General features: G+C 43.2%; 1 protein-coding gene across 9 annotated transcripts in view; it reads right to left on the bottom strand.

Annotated features, from left to right (window-relative positions):
• The window catches only part of FAM160A1 (family with sequence similarity 160 member A1), a 285,642-nt gene that overhangs the window by 34,980 nt on the left and 225,979 nt on the right, over window positions 1-24,683 (bottom strand). For all 9 annotated transcript variants that reach the window (XM_029606299.1, XM_029606802.1, XM_029606565.1 and 6 more), the window contains 3 exons: window positions 15,475-15,642; window positions 11,066-11,145; window positions 4,714-4,901 (listed from right to left, as the gene is read on the bottom strand). In XM_029606299.1, coding sequence (XP_029462159.1) covers window positions 4,714-4,901; window positions 11,066-11,145; window positions 15,475-15,642 — 436 coding nt within the window. The remainder of the gene's footprint in view (window positions 1-4,713; window positions 4,902-11,065; window positions 11,146-15,474; window positions 15,643-24,683) is intronic.

The following is a 24,683-nucleotide window of genomic DNA, read 5'->3' as shown; positions in this document are numbered from 1 at the left end:
ACTTGTGCTGCTCCTGCTATGTCGATGCTGCACTCTACGGTCCTGCTCCTGTTGCCTTCAGGCTGATCTGTTTGGTCCTGGTCCTGCTCCTTTCATGCTGAACTGTGGAGCTTTGGCCTTTAGGCTGTCCCCTTTGAGTGCACTCTTTCAATATGGACTGTCTGGGGCCTTTGGCTTGACAGCACATAGTAGTGTTGCATGTAGTTATGTTACAGCACTACTATAGCTTTTGGGGTGCCACTTCCTCTTTCTATGTTCTTAGTTGTAATCATGATTGTGCCTAAAGGATAAGATGCAATGCCTATTAATGTACAGATGTACACTGAATGTGCTATTCATAAAATATACAATGTTTTTTGCTAATTGCTAACTTGTCCTTGCAGAATGTGATTACCTAAGACATTGTGTTTATTTCAAACAGAGCACTACGTATGTTTGCAAATAAAGTGCTGTTTTGAAACATCAACTTTCTGGTTTTGTGGTCTACCTCATTCCAATTGTGCAATTATCGAGCATGCAAGACCATATGGGCTATGGCATAATAATGAAAGTTGCATGTATGCTAGTAAGGAAGACATCCAGAGATCAAGAAGAAGCTTGTTACTGGGAACCTTCACTATTGCCTCTTGTTGCCTTCTTCACACACCATACCATTTGGTAACTCCTGCTTACATGTGCCTGTATGTGACCTGCTCAATACCTTCATGGGCAACACATTTGTTAGTGTGCGTTTACAGCTTGGGTGGTGTAAAGGCAAACTTGGAGTCATCATGACAATTGTTATTTTCTGCCCCCTTATTTCTGTCTGAAGTGAAAGGGTATGTGACCAGATACATTTGTAATTTACACAGTAAACCTAATACAATGTGTACTTGCCGAGTGTTGCTACACACTGTCAGCCACTGGGTCACAAGTATGGATGAGGAGTGAGGGAGTACCATCTACTCTACAATGTCCACAGGCAGCCACCAGAGGGCCTAGAGGGTTACAGCTGGTGCTGGGGATCAGGCTGACTTCCACACTCTGGCTCCCATCCCTGTACTGGCCTGGCTTGGGGGTCTGTATAATACATGTAAGGTAAAGATGACCTTAAAGGTAGCATCCAGATCCCAAAGGCAAGCCACTACAGGAATGTCAGTCTGTGGAGGTCTTTTGATAATTATTGGTATTTGGATTCCTCATTTGTTTTTTCTATGTGTAACATTCAAGTTGTACGCACACTGAATGTGTTACCAAGCCCATCTGTACACCTCTTCCTCTCTGTGAACTCCACATATAAACTAAGTGGACTTGTAGAAAATAAGCAGCAGAAGGGGGTCAGTCCATATGCTGCACTGTCAGAGGCACACCTTCTCCAAAAGGCGAGCACTCAATCAATGCTGGGCAAAAGCTGTCTGTGCTGAATTTAGGTACACACACTGTCAAGGGAGCAACCTCCAAATGCCACAGCACCCACACACCAACTGAACAAGCCACACACAGCACGTCAGTCACTGAGTCACACACTCACTTATGTTAGCAGTAGGGACTACATGCTCCAGTTCCTGTACCTACACATGTGCCAGGCCTATGTTCCTGCAATGTTTGTCATAAAACAACAGGGGTGTGTGTGGCAGCTTGCAGGAACTGTTAATGAGGTTGTGTGAGTCCTTCCTATCTATAGCTGCCCACAGGAAACTGTTTTGTCAGAGGCATATATCACCCCTTCTCAGTGTGATATTATGATATGGGCCCCTGAAGGGCTTAGGTGGCACAAAATGTGTGCGTGTGTGTCAAGATAGGTGATGGCCTTTATGTGTTGCTATCATGGCAAGCACATGACATCTGTGGGAGTAGTAGCCTATACATTCAGCACTTTGTGGTGTTTACTATGGAGGTAGCTTGTAGGCTCGTAACCAGTTCAGCTGACCAGACTTGACATCCCAGAATGCAATACACAGAGAACTACATGGACTCATAGGACCAGACCTTGCCTGCTCACAACAGAAGTCTGTTACACCACTTAATGCTGAGTCTAGAGCATAGCAGCTGTTCAGCAGTCCACAGACGTTGTCACAAGCATGCGCATCTCCAATGGCATGCAACCATGAAAGCACGGAAATGTGTGCAGTCATGTTGGTAGCACAAGTATCTGCAAAAGGATTTTTGGACAAGAGTGCTCAGCCTATGTGCTTGAACATAGCTCACCGATCACAGCTGCAGTGTGACAGGTTGTAGGTATAGGTTAAAGGTTAAGAATGAGCACATGGTCAGGGTACATACATGTGTGCTTACGGCTACCCCACATGACTATCAGTGACTCATAACACACAATCACCTTGCACCAGCTTGACTTCTGCTGATCAGAGTGAGGCAATGGGTACCGGCACAGTTTAAGGCAGGAGGCTCACACACACGTGATTTAAAAGATGTACCAAAAGGTACATAAATATGTAGAAAACCCTCCAAGATGGTCTATCGTTTCAGCCAAAGAGTAAACATTGAAACCATTTTCCACATCTGTTGATTTGTTTTGAGACCCTTTGTTTCTGCAGCACAGTCACGTGTCATACATTCTTCAGACATGTTGGAAAACAAAATTGAGCTCAGTACCCGAGATGACAGACATGTGGTTGATAAAAGCAGATGTAGAAGCCCTGTACACTAGCAAATCCACAAAAGGAAGGCTCTTGAACTGGTGAGAATTTACCTGCAGAAAGGGTACCAGCCACAGGGGATGCAAACGGAATTCATCCTCGTGCTAGCACCTCTGGCACTATGCAAAAATGATTTTGAATTCCAGGAAGTTTTTTTCTCCAGATGCCTATGGCAGCAGCTATGCAAACGTTAATGTTATTCACTTTGAAGAAACATTAGTATATGGGACTCATTTAGTCCAACAACAGAGGAGGGTCTCAGAAAGATTCTGGCCAGCCTACTGACGACGTCCTACTCGCTCTCCATCCATGCCCATTTAAGTTAGGGAAATTGGCAAATGGGGGCCTTCTCAAAACGGGCCATCTAAATTGTGACCAACGCTAAAAAGAGCTGTGGCATGCCCTTTACTTTTTTTTTTTTTTTTTTAAATAAAGGCTTCTCTTGATCAAGATAAACTAGAAAACTTCCACCCACTATCAAACATCCCATTTTGGGGGAAACTCAGAGAAAACAGTATGTTCAACTAAATGTCTGGCTGGAAGAAAATAACTGGCATTATCTGAATCAGTCTGATTTCCGACCTGGATACGGAACTCTCCTTGCTAGATAATCTCCATGGAAACCATGACAGAGAACTGGCTTTCATGCTGGTACTGCTGGACTTCTCAGCAGAATCTGACACTATTGATCACACCATTATGCTAACACAGCTGGAAGAGTCTAATTTTGAGTGGTAAAGAACTAGGCTAGCTCAATTCCTGTTAAAACAGCAAGTCTGTACACTCCGCAGGTATCTCACCCTCTTCATGGGCCTTAGTATAGATCCCTATGGGATGCCGTAGATTATCACCTGTTCTGTTCAGCATCTGCCCCAAGCCAGTAGCTTATGCAGACAGTGTACAGCATCTCCTACCTACAAACAGCTCTAACAAAATTAACTGGGCAAAAAGTAACTCACTCCATCTGAACCCAAGAAAAAGGGAGATTCTATGGGTTCAAAATGCAAGCGGGCAGGCTGCCAGCTTTAAAATCCTGTTTGTAAAATGTGAACTTCTCTAAAAATTGTAAGTCAGGAGACTCACAATCTTGCTGGACTCAGAATTAACTATGTTTCCCCAGAGCCCATCTACATTTAAAAAGCAGGTCTTCCAACCGCAGCAACCAGGGAAATGCCATCCATTCATTGAGAAGGTGAGTTTGGTGGCAGTAATCCACGCCATGATAACCTCATGGCATGAATTACTGTAATGCGCCCTAACACTGACTGACACCAGCTTCAGCAAGTCCACACCACCGCAGGCATGACTGTCAGAGGGCTGCAAGCAATAGGATCACATCACACCCATCCTTCAAGAACTACATTAGCTTACAGTTCTCTACAAAGCCAAATTTAATACCACAACGCTAATCTTCAAAGCCCTGGCTATCTGAAAGAGCTATCCTTCTATGCACCTGCTAAGCCTTTAAGATCCTCTCAGTCACCTTAAGTTTGTCATCAATGAAAGAAATCCAAAGGTCAGACATCCATCCGCAGGCCACCTTGTGAGAAGCATCCACCCTGTGGAGCTCCCTTCCAGAAGAGCATTGCTTCAATTCAGAAAGTTGGAGGAAGTCTGGCTTTTCTGCCAGGACTTTAAAAGGTGATACTTCTGACTAGCTGGACAAAAGTGTTAAGACTTAGGGTCTCCCTTGGCTGCAATGTTTAAATGTCTCTGTTCTCATGTCTTACTCTCTATCTATCCCCTTTGTTACTCAGTTCTCCTCTCTCCCTTGTCCCAACACAGCTTAGGTGACATAAGATCCTTGTGCGTGCACTATTTATTCTATTATTATTTATCCAATTTAGTACAAATAAACGTCTTACAATTCATGTGTTCAGGGTTATTTATCCTATGCTCCATCTGTGAGGCCCTGACTGCATGGGCTTTCATGCTCTTATGGCTTATTTAAGTTATACCCCAGCTTGGGAGAACTGTCTTTCAAAAGGGCAGGAAACATCATCATAATATACGGTTTATCATAAGATACACGTTACAGTCAAAATCCTTCCTAAAAAGGGAGAGACACTGCTTGTACCTGTGTTGCTGGCAATTGTTGACCATAGGATGTAATCCCTCTCCTGGCTTCCAAGGGTCAGGGTGATTTCACTGGAGCAGCATAGCGGAGTCAAGGCCAGAAGCTTCTTGGGGGACACGGAGTAGCAATCCCTTTCTTTCACTGCAGATCGCTGACTTAGCATCATGTGGTTGCAGGGGATCAAGTACCTGGGAACAGCAGTCATGCATTAGGACAGTGGTGCGTATATTATCTAGCAGCGCTACAGAGAGACAATGAGCGACCGTAAAGCTACTTGTGCCTTCTCAGCCACAAGGGGGCAAAAAACCTTCTTAAAAGTAAAGTATATGCCAATGACAGCTTCAAATGTGTTCTCTCTTCAATGATTTAAAGAAGACAACGCAAATATTTTTAAAGATGAGCAGACAGTCCCATGTCAAAAAGGGATAGATCAGCCTGCCCTGGAGTTTGCTCCGCTGTTCGCAAGAAATTTAATTCTGGATTTCCCAAACCAAAGCAGAACAGAAGGTCCGAAGTTCCAAGGAAGGGTGAGAGCCATGACTGTCGCACTCTTCATTAGCACAAGAGATAAATCCAGGACAGGCTTACCTCCTCCGTGGGGCTATCTGGTCACCTTATTTTCAGACTAGAATGTACAATCCTGAAAGTTCGACATATTTATTCCTTTTTTAAATTATTTAAAAAAAATAATTAAATAAAAAAACATTTCCGAAGTCTTGTCCAATTGGTAACACATAAATCATTTGGAAGGTGGATAATGGCAACCAATTTATTAAATATGGACTCAAGTCACACAAACTAGTTTTGGTTTGAAGGGGCAAAGACAGCTGCAGATACTCAGGTTTTGCCGAACAGCTGCAGTCAAAAATATTTGCCTGCAAAAATATACTGGCTTTACCATCTCTTAAGAATATTCAAAGTATACCAAGAGATTACAGTTTTAGTCTTGCACAGCAGGTTGCTTAATATAATGGAAAAATGGAGATCCGCTGGGTTCCTGCACCAGGAAGTAAATTAGCCAGCTCTTAGACTAGAAGAGCTGTACAGTCCTTACCAGCCTTGATATTCTGTTTCTATGATATTTTTAGTTTACAGTGACAGAGACTGCAAAATAAAGAACTCCCTTAATTAAAGCACTTTTGTCTTTTTGACCATTTGCTCTGCTGGTGAATAGAGTTAGCTCTTCCTTCATCAATTAGGCCCAATAACAGTGAAAGACAATTATAATGGTTTTAGATGCAAATAAAGTGCAATTGTGATTCAGTGTGAAAGGCTGGGGTGTTTTGGTGTTTTTTTTTTTCTTTAAATTCTTTTTAATGTAATCAGATGCTGGAAAATGTGTGTCCCCTTAAGGAGGAAAGCTCACAAATATTGTTATAGTACTAATATCATGAATACTTCTCTGACTAATGGTGCTCTCCATTGGGTAAAAAAAAGGCATTGCATATTTGCACCTACAAAACTTATGAGCGATTAGAAGTTTAATTTATTATAAATTCAGTTTATGCTATTTCTTTTTTAGTGCTCTAAAATCACAACTGTGTATGCAATTGAGCACTTAAATGACCTATCCAATTTTGCCTGGTAATTAAGTGAACGCGGTATATGATAAATCAGTGTTTTCCCAACCCAGTCCTGCAGGTGCTCTTAACCAGTCTGGTTTTCAAGAGACCTTAAAAAATGAACGTGCATGAGATAGTCGCAGACACAAAGTGCACAGGCATCATTCATATCTATTGTAGCTATCCAACACAGGGCTGGGAACAGGGTAACCTCTGCTACTGACCTTCTGCACAGGAGTCTTATAAAACTTATGATGGCAGCTAGATCTGTATTTTCAAGGATTTTCCTATTTGTAAAATTAATGGTTATAATTTGTTGAACAATTTTTCTTATGTGCTGCTGAATCTGGGGAAACACATAAGCAGTGCTAACTTTAGTAAACTTACTTAGTTAAAAAGAAGAAATCATTGCCAATGGATTGTATTAAAAAGTGAATGAAAAATGCATGCGAGCAGCAGTAGCCAGGAAGCTCTTTTCAGACAAATTTTTAATAGTAGTTAAAAAAAAAAAAAAAATAAAAAACATTCAGGTCCTCTTTTTTTTTTTAATCTGATTTATATATAACTCCTGAGGAGAAAGCAGAGTTTTCAAAAACTCCTCCTACACATTCATCCTTCCCCGGAAATGAACTGAAGTGCACAGAGACAGAGAGGTGTGAGCTGAAACGTCGACTTGGTGGAAAAGATTATCAAAACGGGAAGCAAAGGCCAGAATAAACACACTTCCTCTTGTATTTTTTTTTTTTTTTTTTTAATTTTTATAAAACCAAAAAGGTAGGCATCTTATTTTGCCCATATACCCCTCATTTTGATCATTTCTCTTCCTGATAATATAGGCAAATCTAGAAATGACGCCCAATGAGACAGCCACAGTACCAAAAACAGGTAAGCTGCTATTAGGAGAAATCTCTCTCTCTCCCCTTTTCCTGGTTCTTCCACGTTTACCAGGTCACATTATTTATAAAATGAAAGAAAATGTAATGAAGACCATCATTCTTTTAAAATAATTTTAGAAATGTATACACAGGCAGGACAATAAAACATCTGAAATGTGACTCTGCTATTAAGTCCACTGGTGCAAGTTGCTAGCTTCTCATCCACTGCAGTCAAATTTTTATTTTCCGCTTAACAGATTCTGCTTTAAAACAAAAAAAATCATTAAAATGCAGCTCGATGTAAAAAGAAAAGCATTTCCGACTCCTCCAGCCCTAGGCATCTCTATAAACCAGGCGGAGACACTGATGGTGAGCCCAACTGCTTGCTGAAGCTCAGGGGGAAAGCTCACGTTCTTTTTTCCTCTCTAACTTTTCTTCAGTTAATACAATTTATTTTACAAGGGTATATACTGTTTCTTCCAGCTCACTGCAAAATTCACATCAGTAGCAAGGAGGAGGAGGACAAGCCTAGCGCGAGTCAAGGAAGCTGAAATACCGGAATTGACTTTTAATTTAAACCAGAACCAAGATAATGGCTGGCAGGGTCTCTCTCTCTCCCCCCCCCCCCCCCTACCTCTGGCTCACTATCATGTCCCGACTATCAAATAAGTGCCACCTCAAAAGCAGCAGACTGGAAGGCACAACAAGATTAAGAGGAAGAAAAAAAACTCTACCACTGATTATTGTGGTTAAGATTAAACAGCCATATGTATTTTTTTGGTTTAAAAAAAAAAAATTTTTAAAAAGCATACATATGGCTCTAAATAAGTGAAAAATGGGGATGTGACACACATTTGAATGCCTCAAAGGTTTACATAAAGTAAAGGAGGCAAGCAGATTTCTGAGATAAGGCAGTTCTAGAACAAGGTAGTCATTGTGTGAGGCTGAAAAAAGGGTTACACCCAGAAACAACAGGAAGTGTGGCGCTATTAATTAAGCTGACTTAGAGAATAGCCACTGCTATTACTGGCATCAGTAGCATGGGACGGATTTGGTTTTTGGATACTTGCCAGGTTCTTATGGCCTGGATTGGCCACTGTTGGAAACAGGATGCTGGGCTTGATGGACCCAGTATGGCATGCTCTTATGTTCTTATGGTGGATGCATGGGGGACAGTCGGTGGTAACAGAATTGAAGAAACCATGGAAAAGGCACAGATGGCTTCTAGTTGTGGTGAAGCAAGAATAAAGATGAAGACTGACTAGAGCCTCTGGTATTCCAGCAGGAAGGGAGAACGGGCAAACGAGATGGGCCTAATGGTCAATATGAGGGCAGATAAGCTATCCTCAGTTTGGAAAACCCTGCGGGTAATTTTAAATACATGGGTTTGGCACAATAATCAGAGAGAAAATACGCACGTACTTTTGCTTTCATTATTGCTCCCTGAAAAGCTATGCACGAAGAATGGCGAGCACTTCTTCTGTTGTTAATTTTTCTGTCAAGAAAACCACGTGCGAAGTTCCATCCCCCAAATCCCAGGAATGCAAAGTTACCCAGGATGTAGAACAAGTTGGTTAGTTTTTGTGCTTGCAGTGAGAATGGACAATAATCAAAGTACCCCATTTTCGTGGGCAGAACATTGGGTCACTCACAGAAATGTCTAGTGCCCTCTATGGGATTGATTTTCAAAAAGATTTACATGCATGAACCTGATTTAGGCGGCAAAAAAAAAAATCACCTTTTGAAAAATCAACCGGGGAGTGGTGCGCAACATGCATTACTCGATCGCGCGCATCCTGTTGCGTGCGCTCGCACGAGGTGTTCTGGGAGATGGAGCTCGGGGCGGGGAAGGGATTTTCTCACACGCTTCCGATTTTCAAAGGTGTGCGTTTAGATGTACACACACGAAGCTGCACCTGCTCGGGAGCAGGAATAACCACATGAAAGTACGTCGGCGTGAGGGCTGAGGGCACCCACAAACTATGCATAAAAGTCAGCTTTGAAGATTCGGGCAATGTACCTGCAAGACTTCAGCCCTAGGCAGGCTGTTTGGAAGTTACCCTCCTTATGCCATCACACTCTGTTTATAGGTTCTCATGGACACAGACTACGATGGCAGTGAGGCCTCTGCAGTCTGCCCAATATATTTCCATTCATGTGGCCTTAGAACCCAATTGCCTGATCTTCCCCTTTACATCTCCATAACTAAGGATCCTCCCAAATTTATGCTATGTTTAACTTGAATTCTGTTACTGCTTTTTTGATGAATTGGTCGGAGGACGTCACCTTTACCTTTTTGGTGAATTGGTTGGTTGATAAGTGCTAGTAATTGCTTTTGTTTCCACCCCTCCAGTAAGAGGCTCTTCCATGCATCCCACAGCTTTTTCCCTGAAGAAATTCTGTCTAATATTACTTGCAAATTTGAGTCTCGCATCATGACCTCTTGATCTAGAATTTTCTTTCCCCCAAAAAAGGTTTGTTTCTCATGCATTATTTATAGCTTTGAGGTATTTGAATCTCTATTCTAACCCCTTTTCTTCATCTCTAGGGCAGGGGTGCTCAAACTAATCCTTACCCCTCCCCCACCATATCCAGCCAGTCAGGGTTTCAGGATCTTTCTAATGAATATGCATGACATTTATTTGCATGCACTACATCCTATGTATGCAAATATTTCTCATGCATATTCATTAAGCATATCCTGAAAACCGGACCGCTGGGGGCGGGGGGAGCCTAAGGACCAGTTTGAGCACCCTGCTCTGGGGTACACATATTTAGATTTTTAAGTCTCAGCGCTTAAGACACTTGGGGCAGACCCAGCACTACTTGAATCACCTCCTCCTCACTGCCTCCGCTATGTCTATATCATTTTGTTGATACAGCTCCCAGAACTGGACACAACGCTCTAGGGGTCAGGGATGCTCAAACCAGTCCTAGGGCCCCCCCACTGACCAGTCAGGTTTTCAGGATATTGCTAATAAACATGCATGATAAATATTTGCATACATAGCAGGCAATAACGTGCAAATACATCTCATGCATATTCTTTAAGGGTTTCCTGAAAAGCCCCCACTGACTGGGGGGTAGCCCCAAAGCCCAGTTTGAGCACCTCTGCTCTAGGAGAGGTCTTACCAAGAACTTTATTACCTCCTTATTTTCCATTGGCTATGCCCTTTCCTTGTGTATCCCAGTCACTGTTTTTTCCCCGCTCACTTGGAGTTCACTTTTGGTATCTTTAGCGGGTAATTAATGTTACAAATCAAAATAACACGACACCATTTTGCTACCTGGAGATCATTACACACAATCATACGGTTTCACTCTTTTTGGTGCCCCATCAGTATCTCATCCCCCTACCCCGTCGTGTACTACTCTTAATGGATTTCTGCACCCCAAATGCATGATTGCGCACCTTTTTGGTTTTTTGCACTGAATCTTAATTGACAAGCACTCGCCGCTCCTCCAGCTTTATTAGATCTCTTATCATTCTGTGCATTCCCTGAAGGGTGTTCAGTCTGTTGCAGATCTTCGTGTCATCTACAAGACGACACAATTTCCTTTTAAGCCCCTCTGTGGTGTCACTCACAAAGATAACGAACAGGCCCAGGCCCAGGACCCTTAGGTGCTCTACCTATCACCCTTCTTTTCCTGGGATTGATTTTCGTTTATCACCATCCTCTGTTGCCTAACCCGCAACTAGTATTCTCATCCAGCACACCACATTTTGGTCATAAAAATCCCAGTTGATCCACTTCTAAATGATGTGCTTAAGTTGTCCTCCAGATCACTATAAATTAAAGTAGGAAGCACTGCTGCCTCGAAAGCCCTGTTCAAACACAATCAATATTTCCCCTTTACAGCTGCCTGGCTGAAGAGGTTGCCCATAAGATGTTGGAAAAGTAAAACAGCGGTTACCTCAGAACAAGTTGTAGCATCACATCCTCACAATGTAAGCTTATGAGAGTCCTGAAGAACGCCAAGGAGACAACGCAGAGCTGGGAGACAAGCAGACAGCCAGATTTCAGTTTTGAAATAGTATGTTTCACTTTTTTTTTTATATAGTACCCAGCCCAGGACACTCTGCAATAAAAAAAAAAATAGAGAGGGCAATTCTGAAACCCTGCAGGCAGCTTTGAGAGCACAGGCTTGCAAGCCAATGCACAAAGGGAAACGTCCCATGGAGTTCCCTTTGATAATTCAGGTGGCAAGCACAATGTGTGCACTTTTGTATGAGAAAAGATGCAAAATGCACACTACAAAGTCTGTGTGGAGATTTGAAAATGAAAAGTTACACCCCCGACATAACTGCATCCCTTTTTACCCACAATAATCAATCCACATCCTTACAGTAAACACACATTTGCCTGCATAAAAGCGTTTGAACATTGCCCCCACAATGTGTAATTTAATCATTACAAAAAATACATATGAAAACATATGAGAAATAACTAGTATGAAAAGAACAAAACAAAACAAAAAAAGAGTAAACTCAATTTTGGAAGTACGTCATAAATTATTGACATAAGAAACAAGCACATTTTGGGGATGCTGAGATCTCAGATTTTACTTTAAGGATCTCTATTTGAATTTTAAGAGAAGCACGAACACCATGCATAGCTATTAGTTTATGTATAGAAAGATATATAGACAGGACCGTCCTTATGGAGGGGTGAACAGAGGTGACCTCCCCATCTTGTCATACACACATATCAGCATTCTGGGGTCCCACTGCAGCTGAATCCCCCCAGGCCCTATACTCCTGCCTAAGGTCAGCCCTGTATAGGATACATTTATACACATGCACAAGTGTATTTGTATGATCCACTTTGTATGAAGTGTTTCCCTTTCCTTGATCATCTTTATATACTGTATAAAATAAACAAGTAAAGATTTTATATGGAAGTCAAGTCCTCATTACTCTTGGCCATCATTTAAGTCAAGACTCTTGCATGACAGAAGGGTTATGATGAGTCCAAGCAGATGAGTCTCCTGGGATGGGGGGTCAGGGAGAAAAAGAATGGATTTATTTTAAGTAATATATAAAAACAGTCACAGTCTACCTCCCTTTCTTAGATTCTCTACCAAAGCCCCATGTCCCTGAGGCAGGAGGAGTCTCATGTGTGAGCTCACCAGGATAGTGGCCGTGTCTGTCTTGCCGTCGTGGGATCCTCGCTTTTGCAGGAATCCTGCCCCAGCTCATCATCCCCTTTCCTCATTCATAAAAGCAATGTACTATATTTCATAAATTATAATCTTTGAATAATATATATAATCTTTGAAACATATATGAATTTATATATTTAACATTTTCTTTTGTTAGGAAAATGTAACTGCTCTGTAAGAGCAATAGGAGCCTCACGTGAATCGATTATGTAACCGATTTCTTGAGGATTAAAGGAGCTCAGCTTTGTGCCTTGGTACTCTACCGAGCCCATGTCATGTAATGTAACCAGACTCCCTGTCAGATGTTAAGAGCATACACACACACACACACACTTATCTACCTACCAATGTGTGTGTCTCTCTCTCTACATCTATCTCTATAATAGACTCAAGAGCAACACCAGAACATTTCTCTCCATGTAAAAGTGACAAACTCATGGAACGGCCTTCCAATGGAGGTTATGGAGATTAAAAAAAAAAAAAAAACCAATAGAGTTTGAGAAAGGCTGAGATAAGCACAGAGGATCCCAAGCTGAAGTAGTAGTGAGGGGAAAACCAGAAATTAAATGAGGTCTATGGCATTGCACCAGGAATGAAATTGAGCAAAGCAGATGGGATTAATGGTATTTGTCTGCCATCAGATTCTCTCTCTCTCTCTCATATATATATATATATATATATATATATATATATATATATATATATACATACACACATACATACATACATACACATACATATACACACACACATACACATACATATACACACATACATACACATATATACACACACACATACATAAACAGTGTGCATATATACTTAATTTTTCTGAAAAGCACATTGTCAAGAATTGCAATAGGGCCAGGAAAGATGTAATACAACAGTAATGGAGTGTGAACAATATTCTGATATTGTTATACAGGGAAATTTGCTTAATTTGCTTCTCTTATTATTTGTTCCTTTAAAGCAGAACTAGCAATTCTTTTGTACTTAAATGAGTCAGTTAGCAGTAAAAGAAAAGAAGTCATTAAATACAATTTCTGTGTTCCCATTAATGTCTCCTCTCTACGGAAATACTGCTTAAAGAAACAGCCCCCCGTTTCCTGCACCAGTTCAAGGATATATTTTGTGGCAAGAGTTAGATTTTGTAGCATATTTACATATTGAATCATAAATATAAATATTTTACTTTATACAATTAATGTCATTTTCTAACATTTATTGGTTCTCTGAATAATTTAATTTGTTCTTTGAGGAGGCAAACGATCTTAATAATCAGTTCTGGGATGGGAGAAGAATGCAAAATGGGCCACTGGAGGGGATATTGATCAAAGATGGGGGAGACCCAGGATCAGAAGAAATAAGGAGGATTTAATCTTACATTTCCTCCTCCCAATGCCGATCCCGTCTCTCAACCCATCAACCCCATCTGATCCCCTCAACTCACACAGATCTTAGACTCCCTTCTACCATCAATCCCCCTCTTCTCCCGCCTTCAATCCCTACCACCAAATCCAACTTTGGCATTAGATGGGCAGGGGTGGCACAAGGCTGCTACAATCTCCCTGCTCTCGGATCCTGGCATGGAAGCAGATCTGTGTCGATGCTTCAGTGCCTTTGCACAATGCTCGACAAGGAAACCTTCCATGATTCAAGTGTGACCTCAAGGAACCCTTCTCGGGTGCCAAGTGGAAAGGATCATAATTGTTCACTGCTCTTGGACCTATGCTTCATTCTCAGCATCAAGGCCGAGTGAGCCTTCCTCTGTGCCAACCTATTGCTTGCGGTCAGTGTAGTTCCAGAATCAGATACATATATTGCCTGTTCTTGGAGACCAGGGAATTCTGTGGCAAGGGCTGGATTTTGTAGTTCTTGCCTCAGCATCTCAGAAAACAAAGGGCCTTGGCTTATAGATTATGAACCACAATTTCTGCCCCAGCACTGCCACCCCTAGGAAAGGAAGCACACTGGGAGTTGCCCCCGTGTTGATCCTTGCACATGCTTCACTGATAGCACATAAAATGTAACTATATCATGAAAAGCTAAAGCTTGTAAGCAAGAGACAGCACAAATCATTAATTTAAAAAGGCTCAAGAAGCATAAGAAAAAAAAAAAACATACCAGAGGAAAGAAAGCAATACTAAACCCCAGAGAGGAACCAGCAGTGATAAGAAACAGCAAAGTTGACATTTTGAGGCATCAAGCTAGTCGTGCTGCTTTAAACAGACACCCTGAAGTTTTCTTGAGATCACACCTTTCCTTATTAACACAGTGTGTTTACATGAAAATCTCGCTCATTGTGTAATTAAATGTAATAGCAAAGAATGAGGGGCAACAACCATTTAAACACACCTCCGAGTTTTATTTCATTGCATCTAAAAAGGATAATATCCTGGGGGTTGAGCCCTGAATTTGTTTGTTGCCTTTTTATTTATTTTTTTTTTAAACACAGAAGCCTAACATAGCTGATGGAGAACACACTGTAAAGGGCTGAAGTATTTCAACATTGTTCACCTTGGACATCAGTGGAAGGCAATGGCCGGCAAGACGACCATTCTGTATTGCATTGCCTGTGAAATGCTCTCACCTACTTGAGAACAGCAGCTTGTTTTATGAGTCCATCTGCCATCGAGATCCCTCTCCCTTCGGTGCCTTCTCTTTCCATTCTACAAGCTCACAGCCCCAATTTTTCACACAGGTGGCCACCAGCCAATCCCACACCACTGGCACCTCAACATGACAGCAATAGCAAGATGCTCGGCGCAGGGCCTGGGAGCTGATGCACCCTTGAAGGCTCTGCAGCAGCCCTGTCCTTCATACGGGTTTCTTCAGTAACAGGAAGAGGGGTGGGGCTGCTGCAGGATTTGTGAGCCTGTACCAGCTCCTGGCCCCCAAGCTAATTGTCTTTTTATTGCTGCCGCAGACTGGAGAAGAGCTGAGGAATCTGGGGGAAAGACCCTGGGCGTGGGGGGTTAGGAAAAAAAGAGAAGGACCCAAGCATCAATCACACCCACCTCCCCACTCTCCGATCCCACTTCTCAACCCCTGCCCAATTCAAAGGGTACCTATGGACACCACAGCCCTAATTTCGGTCTTGCACATTCGTTGGCCCATCCTATCCAAAGAATGACTATTATTCCCACTTCTATCTGCCTCACCCGAAAAGGAGTGTTGATCCGGCTAACGAGGGTGTCCAAGATATAAACATTCTCGTGCCGGTGCAGGAGGATGAATCGAAGGAAAATTTTGAGAAGGGCTGGCTCCGAGATGCTGCGCAAAAATAAATCCAGGTATGCCGTTGTAGTCATCACTTCCTCTACAGTCACCTGTAACCAAGCGAATGAAGAGTACGCACAGTAAGTATACAAAATAAGCTCCAATATTACTAAAAACATTGTTACCAAATGTTGCCAACTCCCATCTGACTATTTTTATCTTTATAAATAAAACTGCCCGTTCTGATTTCAACAATCATTGCTCTTGGCTTTTCCATCTGTGTTCTATGCCAGTGGATCCCAGTCCTGTCCAGGAGGCACATCCAACCAGTCTGCTTTTCAAGATGCCTGTAATGAATATGCACAAGATCTCTTTTTGCATGCTGACCGAAGACCCAGTGCATGCAGATCTAGTCTGATGCATATTCATCACTGTGCCTATCCAGAAACCACACTGGTTAAATATTCCGAGAAAAACCAGTTTATGCCACTTTCTTTCTTACGTTAAAAAGAAAATGCACACCCCAGTCACTTCTGGAACATTTTCCCATACTGTATTTAATTTGTTACAATCAGAACATTCCAGTTTATGATGCATTTAAACATGCTAATGACAGGGTGATCCATGTTGCCTGCAACATAAGCCAATATGGCGTATCTAGATCAGCTGGCAAGGCATCGTACCAACATCCAACACAAGAGCAAAAGCCACTATTCATTTGGCATCATACTATATAGACACATGCCCAATGGCTCAATGTGATGAACAGAGAGAAAATACTCTTAATTAAAAAAAAATCAAAATACTGGGAAATGCTAGTTTAATTTAAACTTAACCCAAATGAAAATAGAAAAGAAATAGCGTTGTAATAAAAGAAATCCTAGAAAAAATAATCTGGCAGGTTCTCTTCACCCCCTCCCTCACTTTCAGCAATTGGCCATTCTAGAGTTTTGGTAAGTCGGGGCGGGTATTTGGACAGCAGATTAAGTCCCTACTTCAGATGGATCTCATGTAGTCCGTCTCCTCACCACCTGTGGTATGAGAGATGATCTTTAAACAACACTATTGTAAAAATATGAAGTGAAGAATAATTAAGCCTCAAGAAAAAACCCCTAGGCAGAAGATACCTCCAGAGTAGCCGGAAGACTGGCAGCTGTAGAACTGGCACTGGACCTACCACAGGTTACTCACAATGACAAAATGCCAACTTCCACGGCCAGTGCTGCCACCGTAAAACTGGTATCTCAGAAAAGCAATACCTTTCTGATGTTCTTCCCAATTTAAGAAAGTTAAAAGGCACCAAGAGGCTGTAAGTTTTTCAGCAGTTTTATGTCTGTGTACCAAATGGTTTTCCATTATAAAAATGAACAAGGGCACAGACCTCATGGGAATTCATATATTGTCATTTTCCGAGTCTATCTGTGATTGAACATTGATTTTTTTTTTTTAACCTCCCTTGATTTTTTTTTTTTTTTAATACATTTCCTATATTTGGCCCATGGGGAAGATTTACAAACACTTCTGCTGCAGAGAGGTTTTTGGGGTTTTTTTTTTTGGGGGGGGGGGGGGGGGGGGGAGAGTTTAAACTTTCAGGCATTTTCACAATGGCATACAACTGTAACAGGAACTGAAGAGATATTCAATCCAAGCATATTTTAAAAATTCAGCTTTATCACCATATCTATCCTTTTTTGTTTTAAACTTTTTAACAAACTTCAGACATCATGCACTCAATATGCAAACAATTCTCTGTATCTTTTCAGCTATGCTACAAAATCAGAATAATAAAGACGTCCTGTCATAGTGGTATCTCACATACAACACTATACAAGGTTGCTTCTCATCTAAATAAAACATAGAAAGAATGCTATCTGATTTGAGCCACAAAGAAAAGATTCAGATACCTCATCTCGTATAATCCCAAAATGGCTTCCAAATCATAGTGTACCTATCTTCTTGTCCCTGGAAAGAGAATGTAAGCCTCTCAATGAGTGCTATTTCAAACAGTTGAGTCTCCCAGTGGGAAATCACAGGAACCTACTTTCAGAATATTTCTACTGTGAAGCAAACAGCTTGGATACAGTGATTAGCTAACTGGATCTCTCTCCTTGCCAAAGACACGTCCAACAAGCCCAGGATAGGAGTCAGAGAAAAATCCTTAATAATGGTCTGGATGGATATTTCAATTGTCGACCAAAACAATTGTAATTCAGAGCAGGACCACCTCATATGTAAATAGGACCCTTCCAGGTCACAATCCCTCCAACAAAGCAGAGGGGTTGCTTGTCTTAGAAAATTTCATGAAGAAAAGTGGGTACCTATATGTTCGGTGAAGCAAACACATCGTCAACTCCACCCTTCTTGCACAAATGGAGACAGAGTGTGCATCCCACCAAATTATATCCCACGCGTCCTCATTCAAACATATGTGGAGGTCTTTGTTCCATGCGTCCATAAGACGTCAGTACCTTTCTGCAACTTCATCTGTTATTGTGAGTCCCTTGTACAATAAGACATATCTTCAATTTTTAATTATGCATCATTGACTAACATTTATTTTACTGTAACTGATCCATGATTTTCCAAAAAAAAATAATCAGAGTGACTGACAGAATAATGGGCAGACATTTCCTACTGTCGCTGCGTCACGGAAAAGCCCTACGCTACATGAAACAATTTAAATTGTGTCTTCCAAAAAGAAAAAAGTAACCCAAAATCCCATAAGGAATTAAAAGCACCACAAGCAACCCTCAAGAACACCACTTGCAAGTTTGCAAAATGTGAGTGCTATTCTTGCACTGAGAGCGTCGCTGTCCACCTCCTACAGTGCACCTCCAACTCTAATCCCCCCCCACTAAGCAGGTATGAGAGGTATGAGAGCACCTCTCCCAATAATAACACTTGCTACCTTTCCTTCAGGCTGATACAGTAAGGTTGCAGGAAGACGGGCGCCCAGTGTTGAGCACCTGCTTTCCTAACGTCTGCCCAGCCACTTCTCCTAGACACGCGATACCATATTTAAATGAGGGGTTGCGCTAGAAAGGAGGCACTAGGGACAACAGCACGTCCCTAGCGCTTCCTTAGCAGCGGAAGCCCAAGAGAGGTGGCTGTCTGTGGGTTTGGAAAATAGACCCTCAGTTTTAAGAGCATCCATTTTCCTAACCTGACCTGCCAGTACACTTAAAAAAAAAAACATTTTTTTTTAAATCTTTTGGTTCCTCTGACTTAATATCACCCTGATATTAAGTCAGAGGATGTACAGAAAAGCAGTATTTTCTGCTTTTCTTTACACTTTTTCGGGCTGGGCAGGCATTAATTTCTGAGGGTAAAATGTGCAAATCAGGCGCAATTTTTATTTATTTATTTTTACTGTATCCTGGGTGAATAGCTAATAGCCTCATCAACATGCATTTGCATGTGATGAGCGCTATTAGTTCCGGGGTGGGGGAGGGGCGTTTGGACACGCTTTTTGGACATGCTAAGCCCCTTATTGCATAAGAGGTTGAGGAAGTGCATCCAACCCGGGTTAAACAGTGTGCTCAGCTGAGCGCATTTTACTCTTATCAGCCTCAGAGTACAGGACTGAGCTTGCACGGGTGCAACTAAAGCCTCCACAGCAGCCCCACCCTCACCTCCCACCAGTTTCCAATTTGAAAAGGAACTCTGCAGGGGGGAGGGAGAGGGGTGTGAAGGTGGGAGGTTGGCTGCTGCTGAGACCATAGAGAAATACCGAAATGTGACGGCAGAAAGAGTCTATGGCCTACCTAGTCTGCCCATCCACACCAACTAATTCAGTTTACAATTCCTCCCTCTCCCTTCAGGGATCCTCTGCGTTTATCCCATGCTTTCTTGAATTCAGATACTGTCCTCGTCTCCCCCACCTCCACAGAGAGGCTGTACCATGCATCCACCACCCTCTCTGTAAAGAAATATTTCCTTAGATTGCTCCAGAGTCTACCCCCTTTCATCCACATCCCATGATCCCTCGTTCGAGAGTCTCCTTTCCTTTAAAAGAGGCTCACATTCAGTGAATGGAAACCTTGGAGGTATTTAATTGTCTCTTGTTATATATCTCCCCTACCCTGCACCTTTCCTTCAGGGTATACGTTTAAGTCCATCCCCATATGCTTTTGAATGAAGACCACTGATCATTTTAGTAGCCACTGTCTGGACCGACTCCGTCCTGTTTATATCCTTTTGATGGTGCAGTCTCCACTCAGTTTTCCAAATGATGTCTCAACAGGGGATACAGGGGCAATATCAACTCCCTTTTTCTGCTCTCTATGCAGCCAAGCATCTTTCTGGCTTTTATAGACAGCCATTTTATCCATATATTTGGTCATCTTAAGATCATCAGATACTAAGATCCCCAGATCCCACTCTTCTTTTGTACTTAGAATTTCACCCCCTATACCCTCTTCCCCCTCCCCTCCTTTGGTTTTTGTATCGTAAATGCATAACTCTGGATTTTTTAGTATCAAATCCTAGTTGCCAGACTCTAGACCATTCCTTAACCTTCGCTTGGATCCCTTCTCATGTTTTCCCATAACGTCCTGGCTGTACACACCGTTGTAGATTTTAGTACTATAGGCAAATACAAAGCTTTCCTGACAATACTTCCGTAATATCGTTCATGAAAATGTTGAACAGAACCGGTTCGAGGACCAATCTCTGAGACATACCACTAATAACCACCCTCTTCCTCGGAGTGAACTCCATTTACCACGTTCCTTTGTCACTTCCCACTCAAACAATTTCTAACCCAGTCAGTCACTCTAGTGCCCATACCAAGAACACTCCGTTTATTAATAAGTCACCTATGCGGAATCATAATCAAAGGCCTTACTGAAATCCAAGTACATTATATATCTAGCACTCTCCCCTGATCCAACTCTCTGGTCACTCGATAAAAAAAATCAATCAGATTTGTCTGACAAGGACTTTTCTCTGGTAGCGCTATAATGCCTCGGATTTTGCAATCCAATCAATTCCAGAAACTGCACCTATCCTTTTATTTTAGCAGCGATTTCAACACAGGGGTCAAACTAACTGGCCCAAAACTCCCAGCCTCCTTCCTTCCTTCCACTTTTGTGACTTGGAACCACATCCACCGGTCTCCAGTCCTCTGGATCTACTTCTGAATCTAAAGCAGCACTGAAAAGGTCAGCCAGCGGAGTTGCCAGGATTTCTTTAAATTCCCCTTCGTATCCTCAGAAGTATCCCATCCAGCCCCAATGCTTTATCTGCTTTAGTTTGCTTTGAACTCCTAACTACCATCAGAGAGGAGGAGGAGGAAGAGGCGAAGGAGGCAAATGAAGCAGCTATGCACGTGGGAGAGCCAGAAAGTAAATGCTGGATGTGGGGTGACAAGAGGCAGAATTTATCTGTAGGGGAAAGGCCAGGAAAGCAGTTCTGCCAGTTCTTGCAGCAGGGGGGTGTCCTTCTCCAGCCCCTCCCCCTCCAGACAGCCTACAGGGAAGAGGAGGAGGAGGAGGAAGTGAGCTTTGAACACACAGAGAAGGGAACTGCCACTCTGCTCCCTATTCCAGTCACTTCCCTCTCCCCCCACCACCTCCTTCTGTATTAGTAGTGAGGGGAAGGGGTGATACTGAAGCGGCCACTGTAGAGCAAGCCACAGACACAAAGAGGTTTTGAATTAGCACAAGCGTGAGCACCAGTACCAACTGTGAAAGCTTCAACCCTGTCAGCCTAATTTGAATAGTGAATTGCACGCACAGGAGAGTGGCCTGTGCACGCGCCGGGAAAGCGGGCATTCGCCCGCTCTCCCGCGGACTTTACTGTATCGTCCCGTTTGAGTGTGCAGGGATAAAAAAAATCTGTTTTCCCGTTTCATTTTCGGGAGGTTTAGCACAACAGCTAAAGTAAAAAAAAATAAGGCAAAAGTAGGGTGAATGTAAGCCCCACTGCTTCTGCTTCTCCTGGGTGTTGGCTTCCTGCTTATTCATGCCATCATCCCAAGCTCTGCCACTGTTGATTACGCCAGTAAAGGTGAAAAAAGCAAATGAGGGGATGTGTGGGGTGCAGCGGTGAGTGAGTGAAGGGATTGGAGGGAGGGGATGAAGAGTGAAGGAGGGGAGGGGATAGAATTGGGTGTAGGAGAGAGTAGACAGTGTGTAAAGAGAAGCATGTGGCACTGCTCCCTTCCTTGACCAAGGAAGCAGGCCATGCTTTTAAATCACAGGCCCCCACACCCCTGAACAAGGAGACTGAGAACAGCAGAGGTGCACAGCAGTCTGCTCCCACTCCTCACCCCCACAAAGCAGAGGCCAGGCAGCTGATTCTGAGGTCTGTACTTTACTGGCCCTGGAAGGAGAGGAAGGGAGTTACTAGCGGGTAGGGATGTGAATCGTTTTAGGACGATTAAAATTATCGTCCGATAATTTTAATATCGTCTTAAACCGTTATGGAACACAATACAATACAGATTCTAACGATTTATCGTTATAAATCGTTAGAATCGTGAGCCGGCACACTAAAACCCCCTAAAACCCACCCCCGACCCTTTAAATTAAATCCCCCACCCTCCCGAACCCCCCCCAAATAACTTAAATAACCTGCGGGTCCAGCGGCGGTCCGGAACGGCAGCGGTCCGGAACGGGCTCCTGCTCCTGCATCTTGTCGTCTTCGGCCGGCGCCATTTTCCAAAATGGCGCCGAAAAATGGCGGCGGCCATAGACGAAAAAGATTGGACGGCAGGAGGTCCTTCCGGACCCCCGCTGGACTTTTGGCAAGTCTCGTGGGGGTCAGGAGGCCCCCCACAAGCTGGCCAAAAGTTCCTGGAGGTCCAGCGGGGGTCAGGGAGCGATTTCCCGTACGGAAAATGGCGCCGGCAGGAGATCGACTGCAGGAGGTCGTTCAGCGAGGGTTCCGGCGCCTCGCTGAACGACCTCCTGCAGTCGATCTCCTGCCGGCGCCATTTTCCGTACGAAACGATTCGCGGCGGGAAATCGCTCCCTGACCCCCGCTGGACCTCCAGGAACTTTTGGCCAGCTTGTGGGGGGCCTCCTGACCCCCACGAGACTTGCCAAAAGTCCAGCGGGGGTCCGGAAGGACCTCCTGCCGTCCAATCTTTTTCGTCTATGACCGCCGCCATTTTTCGGCGCCATTTTGGAAAATGGCGCCGGCCGAAGACGACAAGATGCAGGAGCAGGAGCCCGTTCCGGACCGCTGCCGTTCCGGACCGCCGCTGGACCCGCAGGTTATTTAAGTTATTTGGGGGGGGGTTCGGGAGGGTGGGGGATTTAATTTAAAGGGTCGGGGGTGGGTTTTAGGGGGTTTTAATGTGCCGGTTTTTCGATTTTTCGATTTTTCGATTTTTTAACGATTTTTCACGATATTTTACCCCCTCAAACGGCAACAATACGATTCCCTCCCCCTCCCAGCCGAAATCGATCGTTAAGACGATCGAGGACACGATTCACATCCCTACTAGCGGGTGAGTTACAGGTAGAGGAGGGGCGCGAGGAACACCAAGGATAGGGGGGTTAGACTTAGGGGCTTTAGGACCACTAGGGTGGGAGGGGGGTATAAGGACCATTGGGGGAATTCATGGAGAGGAAAAAGGGAGTTAGAAAAAGGGAGCAAGTTAAGTGTGTGAAGAATGTGTCTGGTATATGAGTGGGAGAGCGCATTCACAACCCAGCCTTGGTATCACCTCTTTGTACAGGTCACACCTGGCCCTGGCCCCAACCATCTCACCTTCCTCCACAATTCCATTTTTTGCCTACAAATTAAGCCCTGACGAGAGGAGGGAGGTGCATGCTCAGGGCAGGTAAAAGCCAGCAGGGGGTGAATTCTGCTGGGTGACTAATCGCGAGTAAAGGGTGAATACTCAGTGGGGGGTGGCCATAGGTTGACAAGGCCTAGGTAAATGCTGCCAAGGGAGGAGGTGAGCAAGGAGAAAGTGAAAGCTGAGGGAGGCACCAGGCAGGAGAGTTTTCCCATACGAGTTGGCAGTCCACCACTGAAAAATGGATCCGCTAAGTTGGTGGAGCAATAGGATGTGCAAGCAAATTTCATCTTTAGCCATAAAGTTTCTAGTATAATTCTCAAAGGTGAGAACACAGAGGACGCACCTTGAGACAGAGTGAAAATCCTGAATAAAAGACTTTGCAAAAGATTTTACGCAGGATGATGGGGAAGAATCCAAGGCAAGGGAGGAATGGCGAGTTTGACAGATTTCAAAATGGAGATGCAGTCAATCACACAAAGGACAGAGATGGAGGCTGTCTAAGGTTTTGGGGCAAACACAGGAGGCCGGATAACTTTCACTTTGAAAATTAGTATAAACTCTGGTAAAAACCATCCAGGGAGTTTGGGCACTCTGAAAATTGCCCCCATAAAGTACAAAAGTCAAAGCAAGTGGTGGTCACAGAGGCGCAGAATACTGCAGAAATTAAACCTCTGTGATCCTTTAGCATGCAGGGTCATTGCCAAACCTTATATAGACAACAACCAACAAGGACTGAATTACACAGTCGAGGAAACAAAAGCATGGGTGTAGCTTGCTTATTGAGGCGGTTACTACCCCTAACTAAGCTACATATTCAATTAGATGCAGTTCCAACACTGCTCTCTACATTAATGGTGGGGTGGAAGGGAAATAGAACTAAAAGGTACTAAGAGCCAAGCGTAACAAGTAAGAGGGGAAAAAAAAGTGCATAGCTTGCTGGGCAGACTGGATGGGCCGTTTGGTCTTCTTCTGCCGTCATTTCTATGTTTCTAGAACTTTGCTGAAACCAACTATATATTATAACTCTATCCGGACTAGAGTGCAATAGGTTTTACAAATAAGACTATATTCCTTTAACGGCGGGAGAGGTGCTCAGTTTCTTGGCATAAATCCTCAAAGAGCACACGACATTAAATAAGTAACTCATACTAATAATAGTGCCAACCATAAATCAGATTCCCAATGCAGCTGACAGAGGACACGACCCCAATGTCTGCTCTCTATTCAGGAGATAAAAACGGTAATTAGCACCTAATAGGATATGTGAGTAGGAGGTAGCTTCCTATATACTTATGTGCCTCAAACAATTAAAAGAAAGGGCAGACAGACATACCCAGAATAAGTGTGTCCACTGTATTTTCTCTCTCATATGTATGCTATTTTATTGATGCAAATCAT

The sequence above is a fragment of the Rhinatrema bivittatum genome, chromosome 1, assembly GCF_901001135.1.
Source record: "Rhinatrema bivittatum chromosome 1, aRhiBiv1.1, whole genome shotgun sequence".
NCBI lineage: Eukaryota > Metazoa > Chordata > Amphibia > Gymnophiona > Rhinatrematidae > Rhinatrema > Rhinatrema bivittatum.
Note: the sequence above shows the minus strand (reverse complement) of the source record. Positions and strands in the feature narration are given on the sequence as shown.